The sequence below is a fragment of the Enoplosus armatus genome, chromosome 1, assembly GCF_043641665.1.
Source record: "Enoplosus armatus isolate fEnoArm2 chromosome 1, fEnoArm2.hap1, whole genome shotgun sequence".
In the NCBI taxonomy this organism is placed as follows: domain Eukaryota; kingdom Metazoa; phylum Chordata; class Actinopteri; order Centrarchiformes; family Enoplosidae; genus Enoplosus; species Enoplosus armatus.
This window is the reverse complement of record NC_092180.1, coordinates 19,742,514-19,764,986: the sequence shown is the minus strand read 5'-3', so window position 1 is coordinate 19,764,986 and position 22,473 is coordinate 19,742,514. Positions and strand designations below refer to the sequence as shown.

The following is a 22,473-nucleotide window of genomic DNA, read 5'->3' as shown; positions in this document are numbered from 1 at the left end:
TATTTTCTAGTTTGCCGTGAACCCTTACAGGCACTGAGCCACAGCCTATAAAGTTATTACACTTCCACATTCTCTCACTCACTTTCTCTGTCTCAGTTTCTCTGGGTCTCTCTTGCTCGCGCTCCCATAATCAGTTCATTCTCCGGCTCGGTTTCTCTCCCAACTCAAAACGCAGCCATCACTGAGATCATTGTCCCTCGACGAATGGTCATTACTTTTGGGATAAAACGCACTTCTGAGTACTGCTTGGAGCTACAACAACCTTGTCCATTAGCTGCCTGCCTTTTGTAGCCATTTCAATTGGTCAAGGTAGAACTCAAACGCAAAGTGATGACACCTCCTGCCTCAATAGCTAAAAACCCATCTATCAGAATTTAGTACCAAATTTTGTATGATCATGTCCTTTTGATACTCATTTGGATTTTTTGTATCAGTACGCAATAAGTAGATTGTGATATGAATACGATTTTGCACAAAAAAGCACAACAACCTGTGATATCTTTTGAAATCCTCCGATGCATTTTAAAGTTTAAATACAAAATAGCATCTCATCTAAAAATTCCAATTTTCTTTTAAATTTCCGACTGTTCACTCTGTGCAGGCGAGCATCAACTCAATCAATGTACTGACAAGCAGAGATCATCTGGCTTTAACTACACTGTGTGGCTCTCTACAGATACACCAGTGTCTCCATCATTTCATGAAGGCCAGACAGATGTTCTATACCTTAGCTGAGAAAATTGAATTTTGGCTTCAATCCTGTTCACACACACACACAAATGCACATGCATAGACACATGCACGTGTGTCTTCAGAAACGCCTCCCTATCCCCCTGCGGAGCCTGCCTTTTTCCTATTGACTTTCATTTTTATTAGTACACTTGGCATCAGATTAAGTCCCTTTTGGAGTGTTAATTAGCTGAGCTGCTATGCTCCAAATGTCTACACACCGAATAAGGTCAGGAAAAACAATGACAAAAACATCAGGTTTCTTCGAGAGCAACTCACAAGTTCACTGACTGTTACAATACAAGCCATTTTTTTTCATGGGGCAAGTCAATTTCTTTTGATTTGAACATGAATAGTAGCAGAGAAAAAAAAAGGAAACCGGCACAAAATTGAATTCTGCCAGTAGTCTGAGTACTGCTCTAACAAGACTGTCCTCACCAGAGCAACAACTGTATTGAACATTTGTTCAAACTCTTGAAGGACCTCTTCATGTTTCCAGATAAGCAACCTTAACCTCTTGCTATGTGGCGAATGACTGTCTTCTCTCAGCTGCAAGTATCTTCATAGTGCTACAATCTTAGGCTGTGTTTAGATAGATAACAACACTGTATGAAAAAATTGTTTAACCTCATTCATTTGAATGGGACCATAAGGTGGTAAACCTGTCTCAACTTTTGCTGCAACCCAGTGCCCAAAAGGCAGTTTTTCTCAGTTCATGAAAAGCTGACATTCTGGAGATACATGGTTTTCACGGGATAACGACAGGAGATGACATTGCCTTGTGTCAAGATGTTTCCAGTGCAGTTAAAAGGGAGTTTTAAAAGGGAGCTTTTTTTCAGTGACGCAAATCACAAATGTCTTGTTTTGATGTCATCCCTTCAGAATAAAAGGGCCATGTCTGCTTTGTAGACAGCATTTTGTACAGATGTTCAACAACTACTGGGAAAAAATGTTAGTAGAGGAGGCAAAGACACCAGTTTCTCCCCTGACAGTAGCTAAAGAGAGACTACCATGCAACACAGCTCTGAAATACCCACTTTTTTTGACTGGAAAAGCTCTCTGCTGTGTTAATTCAGTATTGGTCTCTCCACCTGCACATACTGAATTCAACAGTTCCAGGTGTTTTCTGTCAAAAGGTATTCTGGAAATCACTGTTTAAACAAGGCCAACTGGAGGAAAGTTGTTCCACCAGAAGAGTAAATTACAGCATTCATCACAACAAACTTAAATTGATTATACACATCAGTATAAGAGCATCCAAGGGTTCAAATTTTAGTTTGTATGAGTCAACAAAATCTCGACATCCACTTTACTTTCTTGCCACATCTGTTTCAGCCTAAATTCTCTTCCAGCCGTACCACCAACACTCACTGTAACAGCAGCCTGCGTTGCCATGGCAATTAACAAGACTTGTGAATATCAAAGTCACAGAGACAAGAGGCTTCTGACTTTCACACAGAGAGATCACTCAACTGACAAATGGATTAATTAAAGCTTGAGCTTACTTTTACCCTGAAAGGCATGATTGTGTTATTTCCCCTGATCACAGGCAAATAAAGACTTCTCGCCAACGGTCCACATTTTATACAGTTCTATATATAGTAGTATTCCCAAAAAGCTTATATGATATCTGTGGGAACACGATGGGTGTGTGTGCATGGTCCTGTAATTCTATCTTTATGAGAGCTAATTTGAGTTTAACAATACACTGACGTTCACATTTTGAACACTGCAGTCGAACAACGCTTCAACTGTCAGTGATGACGCAGAATGACGGTGATTAATAAGTTCCAAAATTAATAAATTAAAGTAAACTGAGTGTCTCTTATATGGGGAGTAGTGAAAACATTAAGAGTGATTTCTGACACAGACTATTTCTTGGTAAGATGACCTTGGAATAGTCCAGAACATAGCAGCAAATTGTCATTTTACAGTTCAGCTTTTGTACGGATTAAAGATATTAGAGGTGCTGGGAGGTGGATTTTGTTACCTTTGACAAGAGTCAGGTTAGCTGTTCTCCCTGTTTGTCATCTTTATGCTAAGCTAAGCTAACTGACTGGCTGTAGCTTCATATTTATACCGACATGTAAAATATGGTATCAATCACCTCTTCTAAGTCTCAGTATTTCCTAAAAATGTTGTACTATTTCTTCAAGTGGAGCATTTAGCAGCTAAAGAGCCACATATTTCCATCATGAGTTGGTAGAGAATCAGAGCTAACAGAGAGTGAACATGGGCCTTATACTCTCTCCATGACTCCAAATTAATAATAATGTTATCCATAACAGCTTGATGGGTAAATATGCAACAGTTTGCCAACACGTTTGTCTTGTCGACCTAAAAAGTGATGATATGTCAATGTTGTGCTCACATCTTGTTTCTGCGGCCCCCAAGTTGTAAAAAAAACATTTATTGCATGTTTAAGGTTGATTTTGGACAATGTGTGGGATGTATGGAGGGTGCTGAAGGATTTGTACAAAAACATGTGTGTATGAGTTTGTGCTGTATGTGTGCTTGTGCATGTGGGCATAATAGGTTCTGGTTTTACTCCTATATGCCTTGCTGAGTGTATAAGTAGAGCACACCGATGAATAATGAGGCTATTACAACCACAGCAGACCACAGAGCGCCGCCTGCTCTCACTCAATACCCCTGGACCCTTGCTCTATATTTTCTTTCTATGAAACACTCTCTGTCGGAGCATCACGGGTAATTCAATATTCACTTTATGGAATGAGTCCTGTGGAGAATTAGGAAACTTGTGTGTGTGTCTGATATTTAAAAATGAAATGCACATAAGCTGCATGTATGAGAGCATTTTATTGACCTTCCTTCATTCTGAAAGCCTTTTACTGAAAATTAACTCACAGATACATCCCTCAGCCTTGCCTTTACCTTACCTGAATCATATTCGTAACCTCATCACATAATTTAAAATATCTCCTCCCCTCTGGAGGACCAGCAGCAACAATACCCCGGTTAAGTCATTTTCTGTGAGGATGTTCAGATCTGTAGTGATCAAAGTAAGGTATAGAAATGGTCCTACTTCTGGCATGTACTCACTTAATATACACACACACACACACACTATCATCCTTCAGAGTCAAAGAGTATCAGGCGTTGCCCTTTGTAGTCCTTCATCAGGATCATTGAGAAAGCTGCAGGGTCACAGTGCCATCCACTCCCCACCCTTTTGATAACATTTCTGCCAAATGCCACATACGCCAATAAGGGAAAGAACAGATCATTTGTCTTTGTGTATGTGTGACAGGCAGAAAGAGAAATAGAATAAAAAAATACAATACAATAGAGCTCTTGATTTGGTGCATACTTCATAACGTCCTTTCGTCAATGCTTCAGGGTCAACCGTGATTTTTCTTTTAATATGTCCAAAAGAAACAGGTCCCGAGTAAAACCTTCCACGAAGTGTGCTTAGCTGTATTTAAGACAGCCAGCCAGGAAGGCAGCACATCTCTCCCTGACCTTGTCACCTCCTGCAGCTTCTGATAATGGCTGCTCTGTGATCAGTCCCCCTGTGTAAAGACATATTTGAACCTCCCCAGTGGTTGACTTTACATCTGTCCCAGTTCAGCTCTGAGCAGCATGAGAAAGCAGTGAAAAGAAAATCTACCCTCAAAGACAATTTACTGTGACCGACAGTTGGAGTTTCACGGGTGGGCTGCTGGACTTTTCTTTGTCTCTTCAGCCGCAGTGTTTTTTTTATCAGCACTCATATTCTCTTCTTTATTTCAAACTGCTGTTACTGAAGTGAGGAATGCAAAGTGAGCTGTGTGAGCTCTATCATTAAATTCGGATGGTAAAGCCACAGACCATGACCACAGCCACGCAAGTGGAGAATGGAGTTTGGAGTAATGGAGTCAAATTTTGTTCAATGGCTTTTTATTCCTCCCTCTCTGCCCTACGACACGACATCAGCTGCAACATAAAGTCTGTTCTCATTTACAACTAAGATCAAAGAAACAATGAAATGTATCACTTCCGACAGGTCAGGAGAGATGATTCACCCACCCTGAGAGACGCAGGGAAAAACATATATTCATGTGTGTTTTTTGTTTGTGCACAGAGCAGCTGTGAGAACGCCTCATCAGGGCTAAATGCAAATGCACGAAGAAGAAATACACATACTGTACGAAACTAAAGGGGTGAGCAAGTTACATTTTTAATATGGACACGGTTCATTAATACAAGATCAGATATTAATCAAGGATGGAAGGCGTCGGCACATTCGTTATAACTCAGAGGAGGTGATTACAGGCAGAAACAGGGAGATAAGAACAGCAGAAGGACGGTGAAAAAGAGGGAGGAAGAGGTGTAAAACACTTGCATGTGAGCGCACACACACACACACACACACACACACACACAAGAATGTGCTTGCTTTGTCTTTCTCAATTGACTTCACTTACAGATGTCCACCCACACACATATATCTCAAGGAGTGTGATAAAGATGGAAACACAGCTACAAACAGACAAGAGTCCCTGACTTCTCTATGATTGACATGGTAATAATAATCTGATAACATCATGTAATATTGATCAGAAATCATGTTTAGTTACAGCACTGGTTCAAATAACAGGATGTCTGTGTCTTCCTTAAGGACATGTTGAACTAAAAGTTCTACATTTAATGAGTATCTAAGACAGATATGTGAGAAGAGAATTTACTAATGACATGGAAAAAAAAATTACCAATAAAATAGATTGATTGAATACACACATTCTACCCCCCTCCATACCTTAAAATAATTTCCCTACCTTTACTAGCTTTAATAAAAGACTTCTAAAATCGCTTGTGAAGCTCAAGGACAACAGCTAAAACTAAAAATTGACCCGGGATGCTCGCAAACATCTGAAGGGGTAGTATCTGCTCTAAAGCCGAGCCAAAGTACATTCATCAACGCTCTGGCAGGCAGCCGATACCGTGGTGAAGCACATTTATATTGCATCAACAATTTTCAATTCAATTTGGCACTAATAAAAAACATATTTTCCCGGGCACGGATTCAAAGCCTCCTCTGCCAAACAAAAAGCAGCAATTAGAGAAGTGGGAATCTTAAAGGAAGATGAAAAGTGCGTGAAATCCTCCGGTTACCAATTACAACATTCATGTCTCTCATTGGTGAAGTATTCTCAGTCTGGTCAGGCTTTTCAATAACCCAAACATAAAGCATCCAACAACAACAAAAAAGGCTTTTTTATGCAAACCGTCTGAACGTCTTCAATTCCAATCACATTATTTTCTGTTGTTCTTTAAACACATAATATTTAGGGTATAGGGTATATCTTAGTCAAGCTTTTTTTTATTATTTGTTAGATTCTTTTTGTTGCCCTGATTCATGATTCATTTATGTTTTCCCACATAAAACAGTTGCACAGTGTTTTGTATTAATTAGTGTCTTTTAGTGCCTGTGAATCTGTTGTGTCAGGAAGCTTTGGACAGCCTCTCTTCATCTCCAGTATGTTCATGGAAGTTCAGATGCAGTACCATCCAATTATGTGGTCAAAGTAAAAGTATATTTGGTGTGCCTTTGGTGGAAACAAAAAATGAGAAAATAAAAGTGCATCAGATACAGGACAAAATCACACAAAATGCTAATACATACACTATCTGTAGCCTAGATCTGATTAGTAGATTAAGGTATGGTTATTAAAATAGCTATACAGTGTTAAGGTGTGTATACAATGTTTACCCACAGCAAGTTATTGCAGTAAACTATACACCAGACCTCTATAGTATTGTAATGATGCCAGGAAGACTGTATTTTCTATCCAGGCCCTTAACGCTTTGTCGTGGAGAGAAGCATGACGACTCGCATTTTCATTTGAATGACAACTTTGCAACATGGGTCAGTACTTGTTCCAGAGGTCGGTGTTAATAATAAATACTGTACCTGAATAGAAAAGAGTAAAATGGGAAGTGCAGCTGGATTTCTGTGGAAGTCACAGCTGGGATGTTGAGCCCAAAAGTCTGAATCAACATAGTGTCATAGCTGCTTTGTCTGAATGAAATGCTCCGCACAAAGGAGCAATGTGTTGTGAAATCAGGCTGTAATGTGCTCCATCAGCTGAAGCAGCAACCTGATCTATTTCAATGTAAAAATAATAATGTTATATTTACTCCAATACAAAATGGTTACCTTTATGTTATCCATTCTCTCCATAGATCTCACCTATCGACAGTTTCGTTCATTTGTTCAGTCATTTTCAGCAGGTTGTTTCATTATAACTGGATTCACCCCAAACCCATTGTTCATGTTGGTACCTCCCTGATGACGTGGGTGCTGTAGCAAAGACGGGGATACACTGGTTGTACACATCCATTCTGTGCCTTGTAGGAATAGCCTCATATTATCAAGTATCTGGACAGGTCTCAGTGAGCCAGACAAGAAACAAGCACCAGCTTCATTCGTTCTGGCCTACTGGAATGTGAGAAAGATTTCCAGGTAATGAAGTGCACTGACAACCAATACAGTGTTCTCAGATTGTTTTATGTGCAAAGGCATTGCACACAGGTGCTTTCATCAAAGGCATACTTTCTACTGGGGATGGGGAGGACATGTCCCCCTCACTTTTATTGTTTCAGGTTGATATTCTGACTAAAGTCCCTCCTAGTGTCATTTTACCGTCCAGCCACCATAATCCAGATGAGAGAAATTGATAAAAAAATGTTGATACACTCATTGTCTTCAATTTTAAATGTACTCAAAGCAATAAACTTAACGAACAGGAGGATTAGTGCAGTGAGTGCTTTATGAACTTTGTTTTGCCCTGGGCTTTGCCTCTCAGGCTACATACAGGCTGCCCTACCTGGTTGGTGGAGGTTGTTGAATGGAGCCTGTATGAATACCTGTAGACACTAGGAGGGAGTGAAATACAGTTAGTTAAGAAAGTTCTGGGGAATAGAAAACCTCTCTTAGAGGTGGTGACTCACTGCTCCACAGAGAGGCATATTAGATTCACACTCTTAACACAGTTGAGCATTTTGGCCTAAAAACTTCATAAATGAATTTGTCATGTTTTCATTTATTACACTTGATGGATGCAGTACTTGTACTTTTTGTACTTCTATCTTTGTAAGTTTAAGATATAGCTGTGTTCTTTTGTTTCTGATGTGATTATAATGCATGGGGTGTGGCACTTGGACACTGACTACAGAAACTTCCACCCTTAGATCCATTATCCAATACTGTCCTCTTCAACCAATTACCCAATGTCAGTTGTATACATGCTCTAGGTTGACTGACTATATTTAATGCACATCCAATCCAGTTTGCAAGATGCCTTCAACAAGAACCTTCTGTTTGATACACTGAAGAAAAATGTACGTATTGGCATGAATTTAAGAAGGGAAAGAAACCAAGACAAAGAGAGTGCGCACTACAGAGAGAGGGCACAGACACAGAAGCAACAGAGTCAGAAAGCAAGACCGACAGAAACAGTTGAATCTGTAATGACGTCTCGTCCATGACCCTGCTTATTCAAGTAAAGTTTCAAGAAATGTATATTTGGGCCTATATGATGAACAGCTTTAAGTTTCCCCAAAGCATAATTTGCTTATGTTTGATATCTAAAATATTTCCATATGAACATGATTCACCCACCCACAGTTTCATACTACACTACTGTGCCCCACTGTAAACACTGTTCCACATACTGTAGAGACATGTAAACAAAACTATATTTCTCTTATTCTTTCCTGCCTTTCTCCTTACAAATCTATCATCTCCATTTCTTTCATCCACCCTCATTCCTCCATCCTTTCCCTCCGTCCTTCCTCTGCAGCCTACTTCTTGCACAGAGGGAATGGCAGCACCCGCTTCAATAATTCACTTCCCCTCAGAACAGGTTGTGTTTGCATTGCAGGGTGCTGCAGGCGAGAATAGAGAGGGCGAGGAAGAAAGATTAAAAACAAGGAAGAATGAAGAATGAAGTCGAAATGGATGAAGACTTTGAATAGAAAGATAGAATGAAAGTAAAACAAAAAATACGGCCAAGGAGAAAGCCTGTTGTGAGTAATCATGATGTGGAAAAACAAAAAGAGAAAAAAAGAGGGGAAGAGAGGGAAATTGTTTCAGGGGGACAATGTCGCCCTGTCAGAGAACATATTGAGAAAGGCTCCCCATGCAGATAGGGAACAGGGAGGAGATGAGGATGGTTAGAGTCTGATAAAAGCCAAAGCAGCACCTATCACCAAAACATGTTCTCTCTGCTACCTGTAAATACCTCATAACTATGAACCAAGTCTCAGAAGTCTCTGCATCCAACTCTGTCAGCTCTTTTAGATCCATAGTGGTGTGTTTGCAAAGTTTGAAGCTGTGTATTTGAACATTTAATCCTTTAGCTTGGCTTGTTTGAGCAGACGAGGTTAATGCCATTCACAATCTGAATCACAATCTCACAAGCTGAAAACTACTTCATAAAAACTACTACTACTAACTCAAAAGTGTAGTTTAACTGTTGACATCTAATAAACCAACGCTGGCCTGGACATGCTTGAAAAAACATGACCAAAAGATAACTATACAAATATTTACAGTAATTGATGACTGTGGGGGAAATTAAGCGCTGAAACAATTAGTCGATCAGCCAATAGACAGAAAATTAATCTTAACCATTTTTGATTAATCGCTTAAGTCATTTTTAAATCATGAAATGCCAAAACTTCACTGGTTCCAGCTTCTCAAATGTGAATGTTTTATTTTCGCTGTTTTTTCTTACTTTCCCATGTTATTAAACTTAATATGTATGACATTTGAAGACATCACCTATTTTCAAAAGTAGATTAAACAGATTTGTTTCATTGCCAACATTTCAAAGATGGCAACAAGCTTCTTGTGATTTTGACTGGAGTTCTCTTGTACCTGAACATTGTGATTCACAAAGGAAATGTAAAAAAAATGCCCTAAAGCAAACTTTTTCAAACATGGTTCGGGCTAAAGCAAATAAAGTTTAGGTCGCACCCTCATTCCCACTTTCTCTCGCTCGCACACGCTGACTCGTTCTCTGTGTTTCTTTCATTTTCTGAGCCCCTTGTCGGTCTAGCACTCTGTCTCTAGGGAAGCCTTTCTTCTTTTAGCTGCTCTGTATCTGGCCCTGCCCTTTTCAATGTCACTCTCGCTGTGTCTCTCTCTGTTTTTTAATATGAGCCTTTCACTCTGCCATGTGTCCTTTTTCTCTTCTTTCGTAAGCCAGATCCAAGTCATTTCATTGAATGTCAAAATTCAATTAGATTTCATCAGCTTCGCCTGGACGTGTTAATGCCTGAAGAGGAAAGGTGTTGTTGTTGATAAATAAATGAGGGGATGAATTTCAGACACAGTTATTATGTCAATTCAGTTTCACGTACATAACATGATGTAACTCCCATTTCTTTCTACATCACTTCAAATCCTCCAATGCTGTCTTAAAATATGTACATCACAGCTGCTCAGAAAACCTACTGTTGCTTCTGTCTCTGTTATGGCTGTACAGCCATGAGAACAGCTGACAAGTCAGAATATTGCAGAGTGCATCTCTGGTTTCTTTGTGTGAAATTTATCTGATACATTAACTTGCTTAACAGCACCTCCTCATCAAATGAAGGATGTCTGCAAAATGATTTCTTATGTGGGATAACGTGTCCTTACTGAGCCACAGACGTCATAGTGATTGAGTTTGAAATAATATTCTCATACATGCACTTGGAAATAGCATTGCAGCTCTCATTTGTTTTTTTCTGTCCACACGCTTGCTACAATGAGAGCTCCTTTTTACATTCTCCATCTCAAAAGATTTTGATGAGAAAAGAAGATCTCTTCTTCATCCCAATTTATTAGAATGATAATGTGGCTGATATTTCCAAGCCTGAGAGACTTCCATCAACTACAGTAGTGATTCCCAACCAGGGGTACTTCTGCAAATATAACCCCACAAATATGATTACCAACTACCAGCAGCAATAGGCCGCCTGCACAGGAAACTGATTCAGTGGTAACTCCTTAACAGAGTACTCCACACATTTAGCATTGTACTTCCCATAACACTGTAGATGCAGCAGAACCAGAGATATCGTCTTTTTCATTTCAAGCATTCTTCTTCCTTGTAAAAACCTGCCACCTCCATTACCCACAATGCAACTTCACCACCAACAGTCAAAGATCCAGATGTTATGCTGCAACCCGCTAACCTCGAGCAGAGATGAGGAGCGAGCAACAGAGGTCACATCCACAGATTTTTCAAGATTTTCAAACTTGTAGTCTTCAGACCCAACTGACGCTGACTCAAGTGACATCACTTGGGGCAATTTATCAGACTTCCCTCTGGAGCCACAAAAGGATTTATACAACTTTTGTCACATAGGCAGTAGGACCTGTAAACAGACTTTGAAGTGTAAGTTCCATGTGCACAAAGGGTTAGCAAGTGGGGAGTCGAAATATAAAAAAAAGTAAAGGGTTGAAAGTCCAGCTTTGTCACTTCAATAGGTGGTAGAAGGAATACACACTTAACCAAACCTACTGAAAAAAAGAAACCAAATCTAAACATCAACAATCAAAGGATCACTATGTATGAAAAAAAAATATTGAAACAATATCCAGTCTTAGATATCTAATAGCATTAAATAACATTTGGTTTAAAATCCACTCAAATGAACTCATTTGGAACATGATGGGTGGTGTGGATGAAGGGGTATTTGAACATATTTGGTATGACTGTGGGGATGCAGCAATCAAAAAAAGCTGCCATCCACACTCAGCTAAGCTCTATGTGAACTGGGCGGGATGGTTTGCATAAAAATACAGACAATTTATTCTCATTTTTCTCAAATTCCTGCCATGATTAAAACTGCACTTTTATTCATCAAATTGAACAAGAATTTAATTTCATTTACTATGAAAACATTTTTTTTTTACAATTCAAATCAAACCACCTTTCCTCGCAATGCACCTTTCCCTCTGCCCTCATTTCCTGAGGTTGCTGCTAGCCCGGGCTGTCTGCATGCTCCCCAGTGTCAGACCTCCACCCTGCTTCCCAAAGCCTGTCTGCAGCTTTCAATGACAGTGTGCGCTATGTCCTATATATGCAGTAAGTGGAGAGGTGGGTGGATGCTTGCCACCGAATCGGCGGATGATAGCGAGAAGATGACAGGGCTTTGGAGGAGAGAGGTGCTGGGTGTAAAGAAAGGGAAGGATAGTGAGGAGAGAGGAGGAGGGAGAGGGGAAGGAGGCGAGGAAGAAAAGTGATGAGGAGAGTTAAAGGGATGTATCTGTTGAAAGGGTTTGGATGACGGGAGAGAATTAGGATGGAATGAGGATGTAAAGTAGAGAATGGGTACATTTTGCCCCATTTTGACATGTTAAGGGTGGCTATATGGATGGCTGGGAAGGAAAAGAGGATCAGACAGAGGAGAGAAGAAGAGAAGAGAGGAAGATGACAGGAACATCTTCCTTGACAGGTACAAGTTTAGTCGATGGGTAAAGACAGAATGGGGGAAGAGGAGGAGGAGAGGGATCAGGATGTATAGCTGGTGGCAGGTAAATTGCTACACTGACAACATGGGGACTTTTTAATATATCCGACAGATTATACCCCATCTCCTCTGAGCCAGCAGAGATGCATGGAGAAAGACGGTAAAGTGTGAGAGCAGCAAGCTAAAATTTGTGCCAAAGTGCCAGAGAATGTTTTACAGAAACCGTCATGAGCAAGGGGAGGAGGGGGGGAAAGTAGTTTGCTGCTGAGGGAGAGCGAGTTTGAGAGAGTGACAGTGAGAACTAGAGAGGAAGAGGGCGAGATCTCTAAGCATGCATCGCTGAATTATTGAGGCCAGACGTGTGTAGAAGCAGAAGATAGATTTCCAGTGTTGATCCCTTCCTGCTGTCAGAAAGTTTAGTTGGACACGACCAACTCCAGCAGTTGTGGTTGTTTTGTTGTTGTTCGGGGGGGGGGGGGGGGGTTCACCACGCACCACAGGGAAAGGTAGAACATGTGTGGGAGGAGCAACCTCGAAAAGTGTGGCTTCAGCAGAGGGTGTGCTTCCTGCCACTCTTTAAGTCAGAGAATATCTGTATGATAAGGAATATCATGACTGGCAGTCAGTAGCTATATGCAGGTTTTTCTATGAAATGACAGATCAATGTATAGGTAGGGAAATGGATTTGTCCACAACATATTAAAGATAACCAAATATAATCACAATAACCCTTATCTAGTATATTATAACCAACTTTTATGGAAATCAGGTTTGTTTTGTATTTAGAACATATGTTTGCAAGATTGATGGAAAAAACTGAAACTGAAACTTTAGACAATAATAAGGGATGAAGACAAAGGACGGGAGGGTGAAAGAGAAGGAAATGAAGAAGAAAGAGAGTGACAGTGTGAGAGAAGTGCAGAAGGAGGCAGACGGTCTCTGATGTAAGCCATGTTCTCGCCGCTGTTCACAACCGTCCTGTCGCCTTCATGAATAAGTTAGATGCCAAATGTTCCCTCCCTCTCAGAAGAATCAGAATCAGAAATACTGATTCTTGCCCTGCGTTCCCAAAATTGTGCACAAAGACACAAACACAGACACGCGTACGTAGATATTCCCTCCTGAAGCTGAGCCGGTAAGAGGTGCTTGATATTGTCTGACAGAGTGACAGGAGTACAGAGGAGCAAAGTGAAACCTCCCTGACAGTTTTTCCTACTCACAGGGCACCCACGTCGTCCTGTTACGCTCTGGACCACTCTCATCCGAAGAGGTGTGTGTGTGTGTGTGGGCCCGTGCGTTATTGCTGTGTGTGTGTGACACTGACTAACATCCCGGTACAGAGAGATGAGAGTGGGTGAGAGTGAGGTAATGATCTATGAGTTCAGCAAAAGGTAAATGCAGCGAGAGATGTTTGTGCAGGTGCACGTCTGTAATGTGCATGTGAAAAATTGTGCGTGGGCTCTCGTGTGTGTATGTGTGTGTGTGTGTGTGTGTGTGTGTGTGTGTGTGTGTGTGTGACATTGTGCGTGGATGTGATCTGCATGAACAAGAACATCATCATCATCATCATCATCATCATCCGAGAGAGTGAAAAACAAAGACAGGGAAAAAAATGAAATGAAAATGAACAGATAGAAAAGGAGGGTTACAGGATGATGTGTGAGCAGAAAATTATAATAATTCTGTCGGCACTTCACTATAGACACACGCTGCTGGAGCCTGAAGAGATTCTCAACATTTCACTCCTCCTCATCAAACTCTTTGATTTCTTCAAGCCTAACTTGAAAAAAATTCGAAATATTTCCAGGGAATATAGACGCTAAAATTCAATCAGTCTGTCATAATGTCATCCAATGGGCTTAAGTGCATAGTTTTATGTAGCTCTTAAGGGGATAATTTGCCATTTTGGGAATTACGCTTATTTGCTTACCTGCCTCCAGCTACATGTTTACTGTACAGACGTGAGAGTGACTCTCTGCAAGAAAGCAAAAAAAGCATATCTCAAAGTGTCAAACTATTCCTTTAAACTGCAAGTTGTAGTCCTCATCTTGTTCTAAACTTGAGTATAGCCTTTTCTCTTTGCTTGTATCTGCCCCTTTACTCTCTTTGAGCACAGAAGTGAAATAAACTGAAAAAAAAACATCTCCAGTATCATGTCTGGTGGGAGGAGCCTCCCACTGCCCACTATCAATAAGAAGAACCTCAGCTTCAACGGATACATGCCTTTAACTTGCGGTGCAGACAGCTTACACTTCGGTGTGAACATATCCAGACTCTGCTTTCTAAGGAGATATATTACTATCTCAGCCTCACTCTGGGCCCCAGTGTGCCAGACTGCCCACCTCTACCTGCTGTCTTGTGCCCACCCCGGGCTCCAAGTGTAACTGGTGGGAGGCAGGGTGATAAATCGGACCTCCCAAGACATTGTCTTGGCGCTCTTATCCTTTAGCCCCCAGGTAGCAAGGCTAGTGTAAACCACAGTCAACATATCACTTTGGCCATAGGCCTATGGCTCTGCTGCTGACCCGTGGGTTAATAGAAATGTTGTCAGGCTTTAATATCCAGTCAGCCATACAGAAAACGAGGAAAATGGAGAGGAGAGAAGAAGAGATGAGGAAAGGAGAGGATCAAAAGAGGATCAAGGGCAAAAAGTGGCAAAGAATGAGCTGAGTAAGCATCAAAACAAGGTTGCGCACTGTATTGTGTATGTGAATGTTCTCAAGGTATGACCCTTTTAATATCAAGGCAGCAAGGGCTTCACTGCCACACAATGGACCTAGTTAACGCGAGAGAATAAATGGGAGCAAGAAGATAATTAAAGCACCCTGTGCACTAAAATTTTTAACAGAGGGGATGGGATCAGAGATAGTGACAGTGATGAGTGGAGACAAGACACAAAAAGAGGGAGGGGACAGGAGACAAAGAGGGGGGAGCAGGCAGATACTACCACTCACGTCTAATAGGTAAAGTAGTTTACATCTAAATGTTCAATTTTTAATCGTGGTGAACAATGGAGAATCTGATATACATTACAAACAATAAAGAGACACTTGCCAACATTCATCAGCCCCCCAACTCTGCCAACCCATTATCTCCTGTCTGTTCTGTGCAAAGAATAGCTCTCCTAATCGTCTGGCACTCTGCACCACAATCAAGCTTCCTTAGCAGACAAAGCACTGAATTTTTCTGTCTAAATATTGACCTGCTTCTCATGTCTCCTTTCAGTCTATTTATCTGTCTATCTAGTTTTCATGTGGACAATTGGAAAAACAGTGTGAGCACCACTAACTAAATTCCAAGGACTTTAATTAAATGTAATATGAGAGGGAAAGGTCATTCAGAAATCGCTGACATTACTGATCACATGCAAGTGAAGAGGATACAATGTGTGAGGCAAAAAGAGCTGTGTGTGTGTGTGTGTGTGTGTGTGTGTGTGAGTACAGTGAGCAGAAAAATAAAGCAAAGAGGTAAGGAGTAGGAGGAGGATAGTAGGTGTCAGATTGTGGGAGGTAAAAGATTATCATCAACTCTAGCTTAATGCTTCAGTCTCTTCCTATCACCGTCTCCCGTCCCCTCCTCCGTTGCCTCCGAGCCACCAATAAATTATGGATGCTTATTAGAAAAGGGCAATATCCAGCGTCCAAAATAAACTCAGCAGCAAGAGACATAAAAGAGACACAAACAAAAAGTGCTGACGTGGGGAAGAGGAAGAGTTAAAGTCACATGGGAGCCAGTGGCCAGGCCAGTTAAACCTGGAATGATCTCTTTTCTAGGTCATCGGCTTTCAACCTGGGTGCCATGGCAGGCTAATGTACTGCAGTGAGTACAGCTCCACATTAAGACGATTCTCAAATGTTGGGTGCTCCTCTACACACACACACACACACACACACACACAAAGACTGCAAATAAAAAACTAGCAATGTATTCCAAGCCTTTCATTCTTCCTTGGGCAACATCTTCAAAGTGATGTTAAATGTGTGCGCAATGTAGGCATATTAAACTTTTTCACTCTCTGCATCTCTTGTAGTGCTTTGTTCTATGGCCAGTGGCAAGGCCCCAGCTCTCCTGCTGCTGCAAGGGCCTTGCTCAAATCGGGAAAAAAAAACACTGTAGAGCAAAATCATTGATTTAAGTTCATTAAATTTCCTGTTAACAAGCACATAATAAAGCATCGTATTGCAGGCTAATGCAGTTTGGATTCCATCTCCAGCATCAGTTAATGGTTTCGTGTGACTTTGTCAAGCAATCAATAATTTGGTGTCCCTGTGAACTATGTTGCTTCACACAGTGTGATGTGATGCAGCACCACAAAGACGGAGAGAGACGCTTTTCTGGTAGGTTTTGTCTGTATCGATGTCATAACTGTTGAGTCACATCCTGCGAGGCCGTCTTGAGATTTTTTGAACCTCCCCTAATCCTTAAGTATGTTGAGAGTTGGCGCTTGTGAATGACACATCATGCCTCTAATGCCTGGGATTACAGTATATCCAGATTGAATGAGACTTGAAAAGCACTCTATATGTATGCAGGGGTGTTTGTGACCAGTGTGTGGAGACGCATATAAAATGCTTATCCCAAAGACAACAGTAGTAAAGAGGAGAGGACTAAAGGACCTTAATAAACATGCATAACAAAGCATGTTGAATATGAAAAACACTAGCTTTTCCTTTTTTCTTTGAAATACAGCTTCACATTCTTTTTGGCGCACTGGTCCGTCCAATTGCTATTTGATGGACAGGTGTTACAAGCTTTTCGACAGCCTATCAAAATTCACAGAAGCACAATCAATACTACACTGCTGCAAGAGACACAGCGACTGATCCACAAGTCCCTGCTGAGCCAGCAAACTGTTGCAGTGGGAAGAAAAGTGTGTCTACCGCACAAACATGCATGTCACACATGCACACACACACACACACTTCACATTCGTGCAAGCATTTGGCACATGAACTCACACACACACACACAAGCGTAAACACCTGCACGCACACTCTCACAGGCATGAGCTGAGAAAAAAAAACACACGCATCCAAACACCCCAGAGAAGGCTACAGTAAATGAACCTCACAGCCGTCCAAAGCGCTGACATCAATCAGGCACGCTTACACTGTTCTGTTCCCGACGGACACTGAGTCGCATCTGTCTGCGAGAGCAAGTGCTAAACAATTCCAAAGTGAAGGAAACCATTTTATGCATATCTGCATACACCGCGAGCGAGCGAGTCAAGCTCGTTGGCTCTCCTCCCAATCTTCCCTATAGCCTCCTCGTGTTGTTTATTGCAATTGTACAAATTGTGAAACGATTTGTTCTTATTGAATGTCTCTTTTCAGCGACGGTGATTTACATGAAACAGTTGTCGCACAGGTACACACAGCTGAGCACCACCACCACACAAGCCACCTGGGAATCTGTGGCCTGTGAATGCTGGCCAGTATGATTCCCACAAAGCTTTAGGACTTCTACTCCCTCAGACTGACAGGCTGCTGTTGCACACAGGACAAATAACCTATAACACTGTGAAGAAAGCATTAAAAAAACAACATATTATTGCAGCCTCCACCACTGGCACTGACTGACTGCGTACCTTTCTGCTTCGACCCACTGCATATTTGTGACAGAGCCCATGAGGCACGGATGCACAAATTCTTCATGACAATCAGTGTATCACCCTGTAGAGAAACCCAAAACTGTTTCATACAGTTATTATGGGAAAAAAAATAAACGAGGACAAGTATGCACAAGGGCAAACTGGAAATGTGAGCCTTCTGCAGGACAGCGTAACTAGATCAGAAAAGTCACTGCATGAGGAGACAACTGATTGAAAAAATGAACACACACTCCTAAAAAATGACTGCCGGCATCCAGAACTCGAAAGTTCAGTATATCATATATCAGTAAACTGTTACGTTCCACAATATCTAGTATATGTGGTACAGATTTATGGTAAATCCTGGCTTTATCTAAGCGGGTGAGGCCTACACCCGCAGGTAAAAAAATGATTACAGATAAGTATATGTGATGCTACTAAAAACTCAGGTACATTCTTTCTCATTGTATGGCCATGTTTGACATTTCCTATAAATACAGATAGTGGAAAAATATAAACTTCTTGAGATCTCATCCAGCACTGTCACAGTACACAAACAATGCTCTGTCTGCGGCAGTGGGTCACAAAGATACAACAGACTTAAATGCTTTAGTATTGTTCATTAAGGCATCAGTATAATAGAGTAAGTGCCAACTACAGAACATATTACAGGCTAGGAAAAGATCTGAGAATTGCCCAAGTAAATTGGTTATAATCTATATTAATACTGAAACGTCACCTGCAGTATGAAGTATTTAGAGTGGTATAAGCCTGATTAGTTAGCAAGAACTTCTACATGGGCCTGTATGCTTCAGCGAATGACAGATTGTCATTGTGTGACGGCAGGCTGCGGGATTGCTTGTGACAACAGCACTCCATGCTACTATGACTAAACAGGCCGTGTTTTGAAATGGCTGCCACATGCCTTCAAACATCAAAATCAAAAGTATCAAAGCTGACAGATCAGTTGGTGCGTTCGCCTCGCCCGGAGGGACAGGAGGGACGCATATCTGGCCTGTAGCTGAAGAAACTGAGCCTCTGTAGTGCAGCGAGGCAGTCTTAAGAGGGGACAAATCTCCGCTTCATCCTCAAAAGCACAGTGTGACTGTCCTGTTTAACCTGACAAAGACGAGCCTCGTCTCAGAGAGCTCTGCCAGGCTGATCCTCCTCCTCTTCAAACCTGTTGTCTGAGAGTGTGAATGTGTGTGTGTGTGTGTGTGTGTGTGTGTGTGTGTGTGTGTGTGTGGGACATATTAAGTCAAATAGTGGCCAAACTGTAACCTCCTTTCACTAATAACCATAAACCTTAAACAATCACTCAAAGTTTGCTCATACTTTGTGTCATAAAGCACTAATCTTCAAGCCTAATGTGAGTTTTTAGCCATAAAGATTTATATCAGCCTAAAAAATGGAATTAGAGTGGATTTACAGTAGGTGGGTTTCCCCTCCACTACCATTGCTGGATGTTTTCCCAGCCTCCTGTGACTTCTAAGAAGTAATACCTCCCTCTCAAGTTAATTTGCTGTCGCTCTCCCTGCAGCTATTCTCGCTGTGGTTTAAATGTCAGTTATTACACCGCCTCCCATTAGCGCGTCGCACTGAAACGCGGACAATATGTGGCGCAGAGAAGCCCTTAATTAAGGTTATGGGCTAATAATTGAACAAATTAACATCAGCCGCTGTAATGGAGCCCAGTCAGCCAGCACTAATAAAGTAAGCATTGATGTAGTAACAACAGGAATGCGTTTGTAGCCTAAACATCGCGTTCTTACCGTAAACTCCTTGGCCCCAGGCGAGAGGACAGACACTAGAAAATAACAAAATCCAGAAAAGCTCCATGTTCAACTCAGCTCCGTCATAACCTAAGAAAGAGTGAGAGACACAGAGAGAGAGAGAGAGAGAGAGAGAGGTGAAAACAGAGAACAGCCTGGACATGTATGTGACAAAGAAGAGGTTCTTTCAATTGTTGTTGCTTTTTTGTTCATGTTCAACTAGCCTATATGTCCCCTTCAACCCCTTTAACCGTGAAAATAATATTACAGAGCACAGCCTACACTGTTCCACTCAATCTAAAGGGATAACTCGATCACAAACACTGGATTATAGGACGTTTACAAGCAGGGCTGCGTGGTGCGTGCGTGTGTGTGTGTGTGTGTGTTAGAGAGTTGGAGACTGACAGGATTGTCTACTGTTTAGCGTGACTAAACTTCCTCCCCTCGCTGAAGCGGGGGGGGGGGGGGGGGGGGGGGGGGGGGGGGGGGCAGGTGTAGTCAGGACAGGAGAACACTCAGGATTAGACTGCAGTATTCATACGGGATTAGCTTCAACAAGTGGGGTCATGCACTTTACACCCCCAAACACTCACACATACATACACACACTCACTCACACACACACACACACACACACACACACAGCCTTTGCTTCAGATCAATATTCCTACAATGTGTCTGCAGTGGCAGGAGGGCGATACTCCTATTAAAAAAAACAGCACCACTGTTGATCATTGCTCTTCACATCTTGGTGTTATTTAAAGAAGAAGAAGATGAAGAAGAAGGAGGATGAAAAGCAGCTGGAGTCAGGGGCTAATGGACCCTCTTGTGTGACTCGTCAGACCGAACACGAGGATTTCCTCCGACGTCTGGCCCTCCTCACATTTGTATAACGGCTCTGGGTCGGCTGCATTGACAAGTTGCATCACACAGCGCGCCGTGATCAAAGTTAGATTATACGATGCATGGGAGTCAGGATGCGCTGCACGAGACCTGCTTATACTGACATGTAATCTGTGGTAGATCGTTATATTGCCTGCATTAAAAAAGAGATTATGCTAATTAAAAAAGGGCGGGTACCCACAATTTGAATGTGACCGGTGAGGCATATTAACTGTAATTAGAGGAAGGATGATCAGCTTTAATGCTAATTAAATAGCTTACAGTTTTCTTTAAGATGTTCACAAATAGCCTATATGCCCAGTTCGTGATTTAAAATGCACACAGACAAGATACAAAGTCAATGAATAGGAAGCTACATAACCCTGACAACATTTTCAAATGTAGTCTCTGAGCAGGCATGTAGTCCCTGCCGCGTCACTACCTTGTCTCCGAGGTGCCGTCCTTTGGGTCCGTCTGCTACCCAGCGCAGCGCGCACTCCTCCCGGCTCCGCGAAGAGGATTCCTCCGCTCTCCGTTAGAAACAACCCGCCTCCGTGTCTCTCCACAAAATGTGTTGAAAAGTTATATATCCTCTTCCAGTGGGCGTCCCGTGTGAGCGTTACAATTCCCGGGGGTATAACGGAGAGTTTGCTGAGCCCCAAGACCTCTTAAATGATCTCCTTGGTGTGTTAAACTTTTGATTTTTACGCACAGAAGCGGGCAGCGGAATCGGACCGCTGCTCGGCTCCACAGGAGAGTCCCTCTTCACACAGATAAAAGATAAAAGCACTTTCCCTGTGAAAAACTCAAGCAAGGCTACTTTGGCAAAAAAAAAAATGCTGTTCACCCCGTCTCCTCTTTTGTGGATTATCTACTTTTTAAGGCGTGGTTGGAATGGCTGTGCTGTCTGTCTCTGGGCGGTGACAGTCTAGTGAAGCCCCTCTAACACAATCATGCGCTCTGAAAATGAGCTCCCCTCCGCTCGCTCAATCAGTGCTGTGTCTGTGGACTCCAAGTCATGCTGGCCAAGTGGAATATGTGCGCTGACTGAGAACGACCGCCCCTGTCTGTGAAGGGAGAGAGAGGGATGGAGAGAGGGGAGGGGAGGGAGGACAGAGGCTTACACATTGATGCGCTCGAGCCTCGCAGCTCCACACTGAACAGGTTGTCAAAAGAACAGCATTGCCCCCTCCCCCCATCCCCCCATCCCTATCCCGGTTTCCCATTCACTCTGAAATAGGGTTTCAAACCTTTAGGATGCCACAGGATGTCTTTAAGAGCCCAGGGGGCAGCGGTGTTCGTCTGTTTCTCTGTTGCCGACTCTTTGGTGGAGTTCGCCAGCTGCGGTGCCACCAATCGTCGGTGCCAATTAGAACTGAAAGGCGCTCCGAAAGTTTTTGGCCTAATGGAGGAGCCTTTAACACCACCACCCCTCCCCGCGGACCAATTATTTATGACAGCAAATATAGACTGAATGCTGAACAACCCCCCCTTACACAGTATTACAAGACTACACACACTACTCCTCTCTCTCTCTCTCTCTCTGTCTCTCTCTCAGGCATCCGCGTTGTTCCGGCCGGGCTTTACTTCCCAGTGTGGCCACAAGGGGGCGTGCTTCAGCTCATTACCACTATTGGGATGCACGTGTGCGTGTAGGTAGCGCGTGTACGTGTACTGTGTGTGTGGTGTCTCTGTGTGCCTCTGAACAGAAGGAGACAGGAACTTAAAGACAAGTATACATATATACAGTATATATACGAGATAGATGGACAGATGGATTGTGAGTGGTAAGATAAGATAGAAGAAAAAGTACAGTAAACAATCAAAACAATGACACAGCAGCCGGTGTAATCATCAGGCGTAGAAGCAGTTGCATGTAAGTCTGTACATGCATCATATGAGACCTTGCAGACAGAGAGATATTAGACTGTCCAGTTATTATGTGACTGGCTCTCCTTCAAATAATTCTGTGTGACGAAGCAATAAATCCACATTTTAACCTTGACGATCGACTGCCGACGAACATCTGTT

The 22,473-nt window shown here is 42.2% G+C and overlaps 1 protein-coding gene across 1 annotated transcript in view; it reads right to left on the bottom strand.

Moving 5' to 3' along the window:
* LOC139284278 (MAM domain-containing glycosylphosphatidylinositol anchor protein 1) overlaps positions 1-19,627 on the bottom strand; it is a 154,288-nt gene extending 134,661 nt beyond the window's left edge. Inside the window, exon 1 of the mRNA XM_070904497.1 lies at positions 19,561-19,627. Within this exon, the coding sequence (XP_070760598.1) occupies positions 19,561-19,627 (67 nt within the window). The remainder of the gene's footprint in view (positions 1-19,560) is intronic.
* Positions 19,628-22,473: the final 2,846 nt, after the last annotated feature.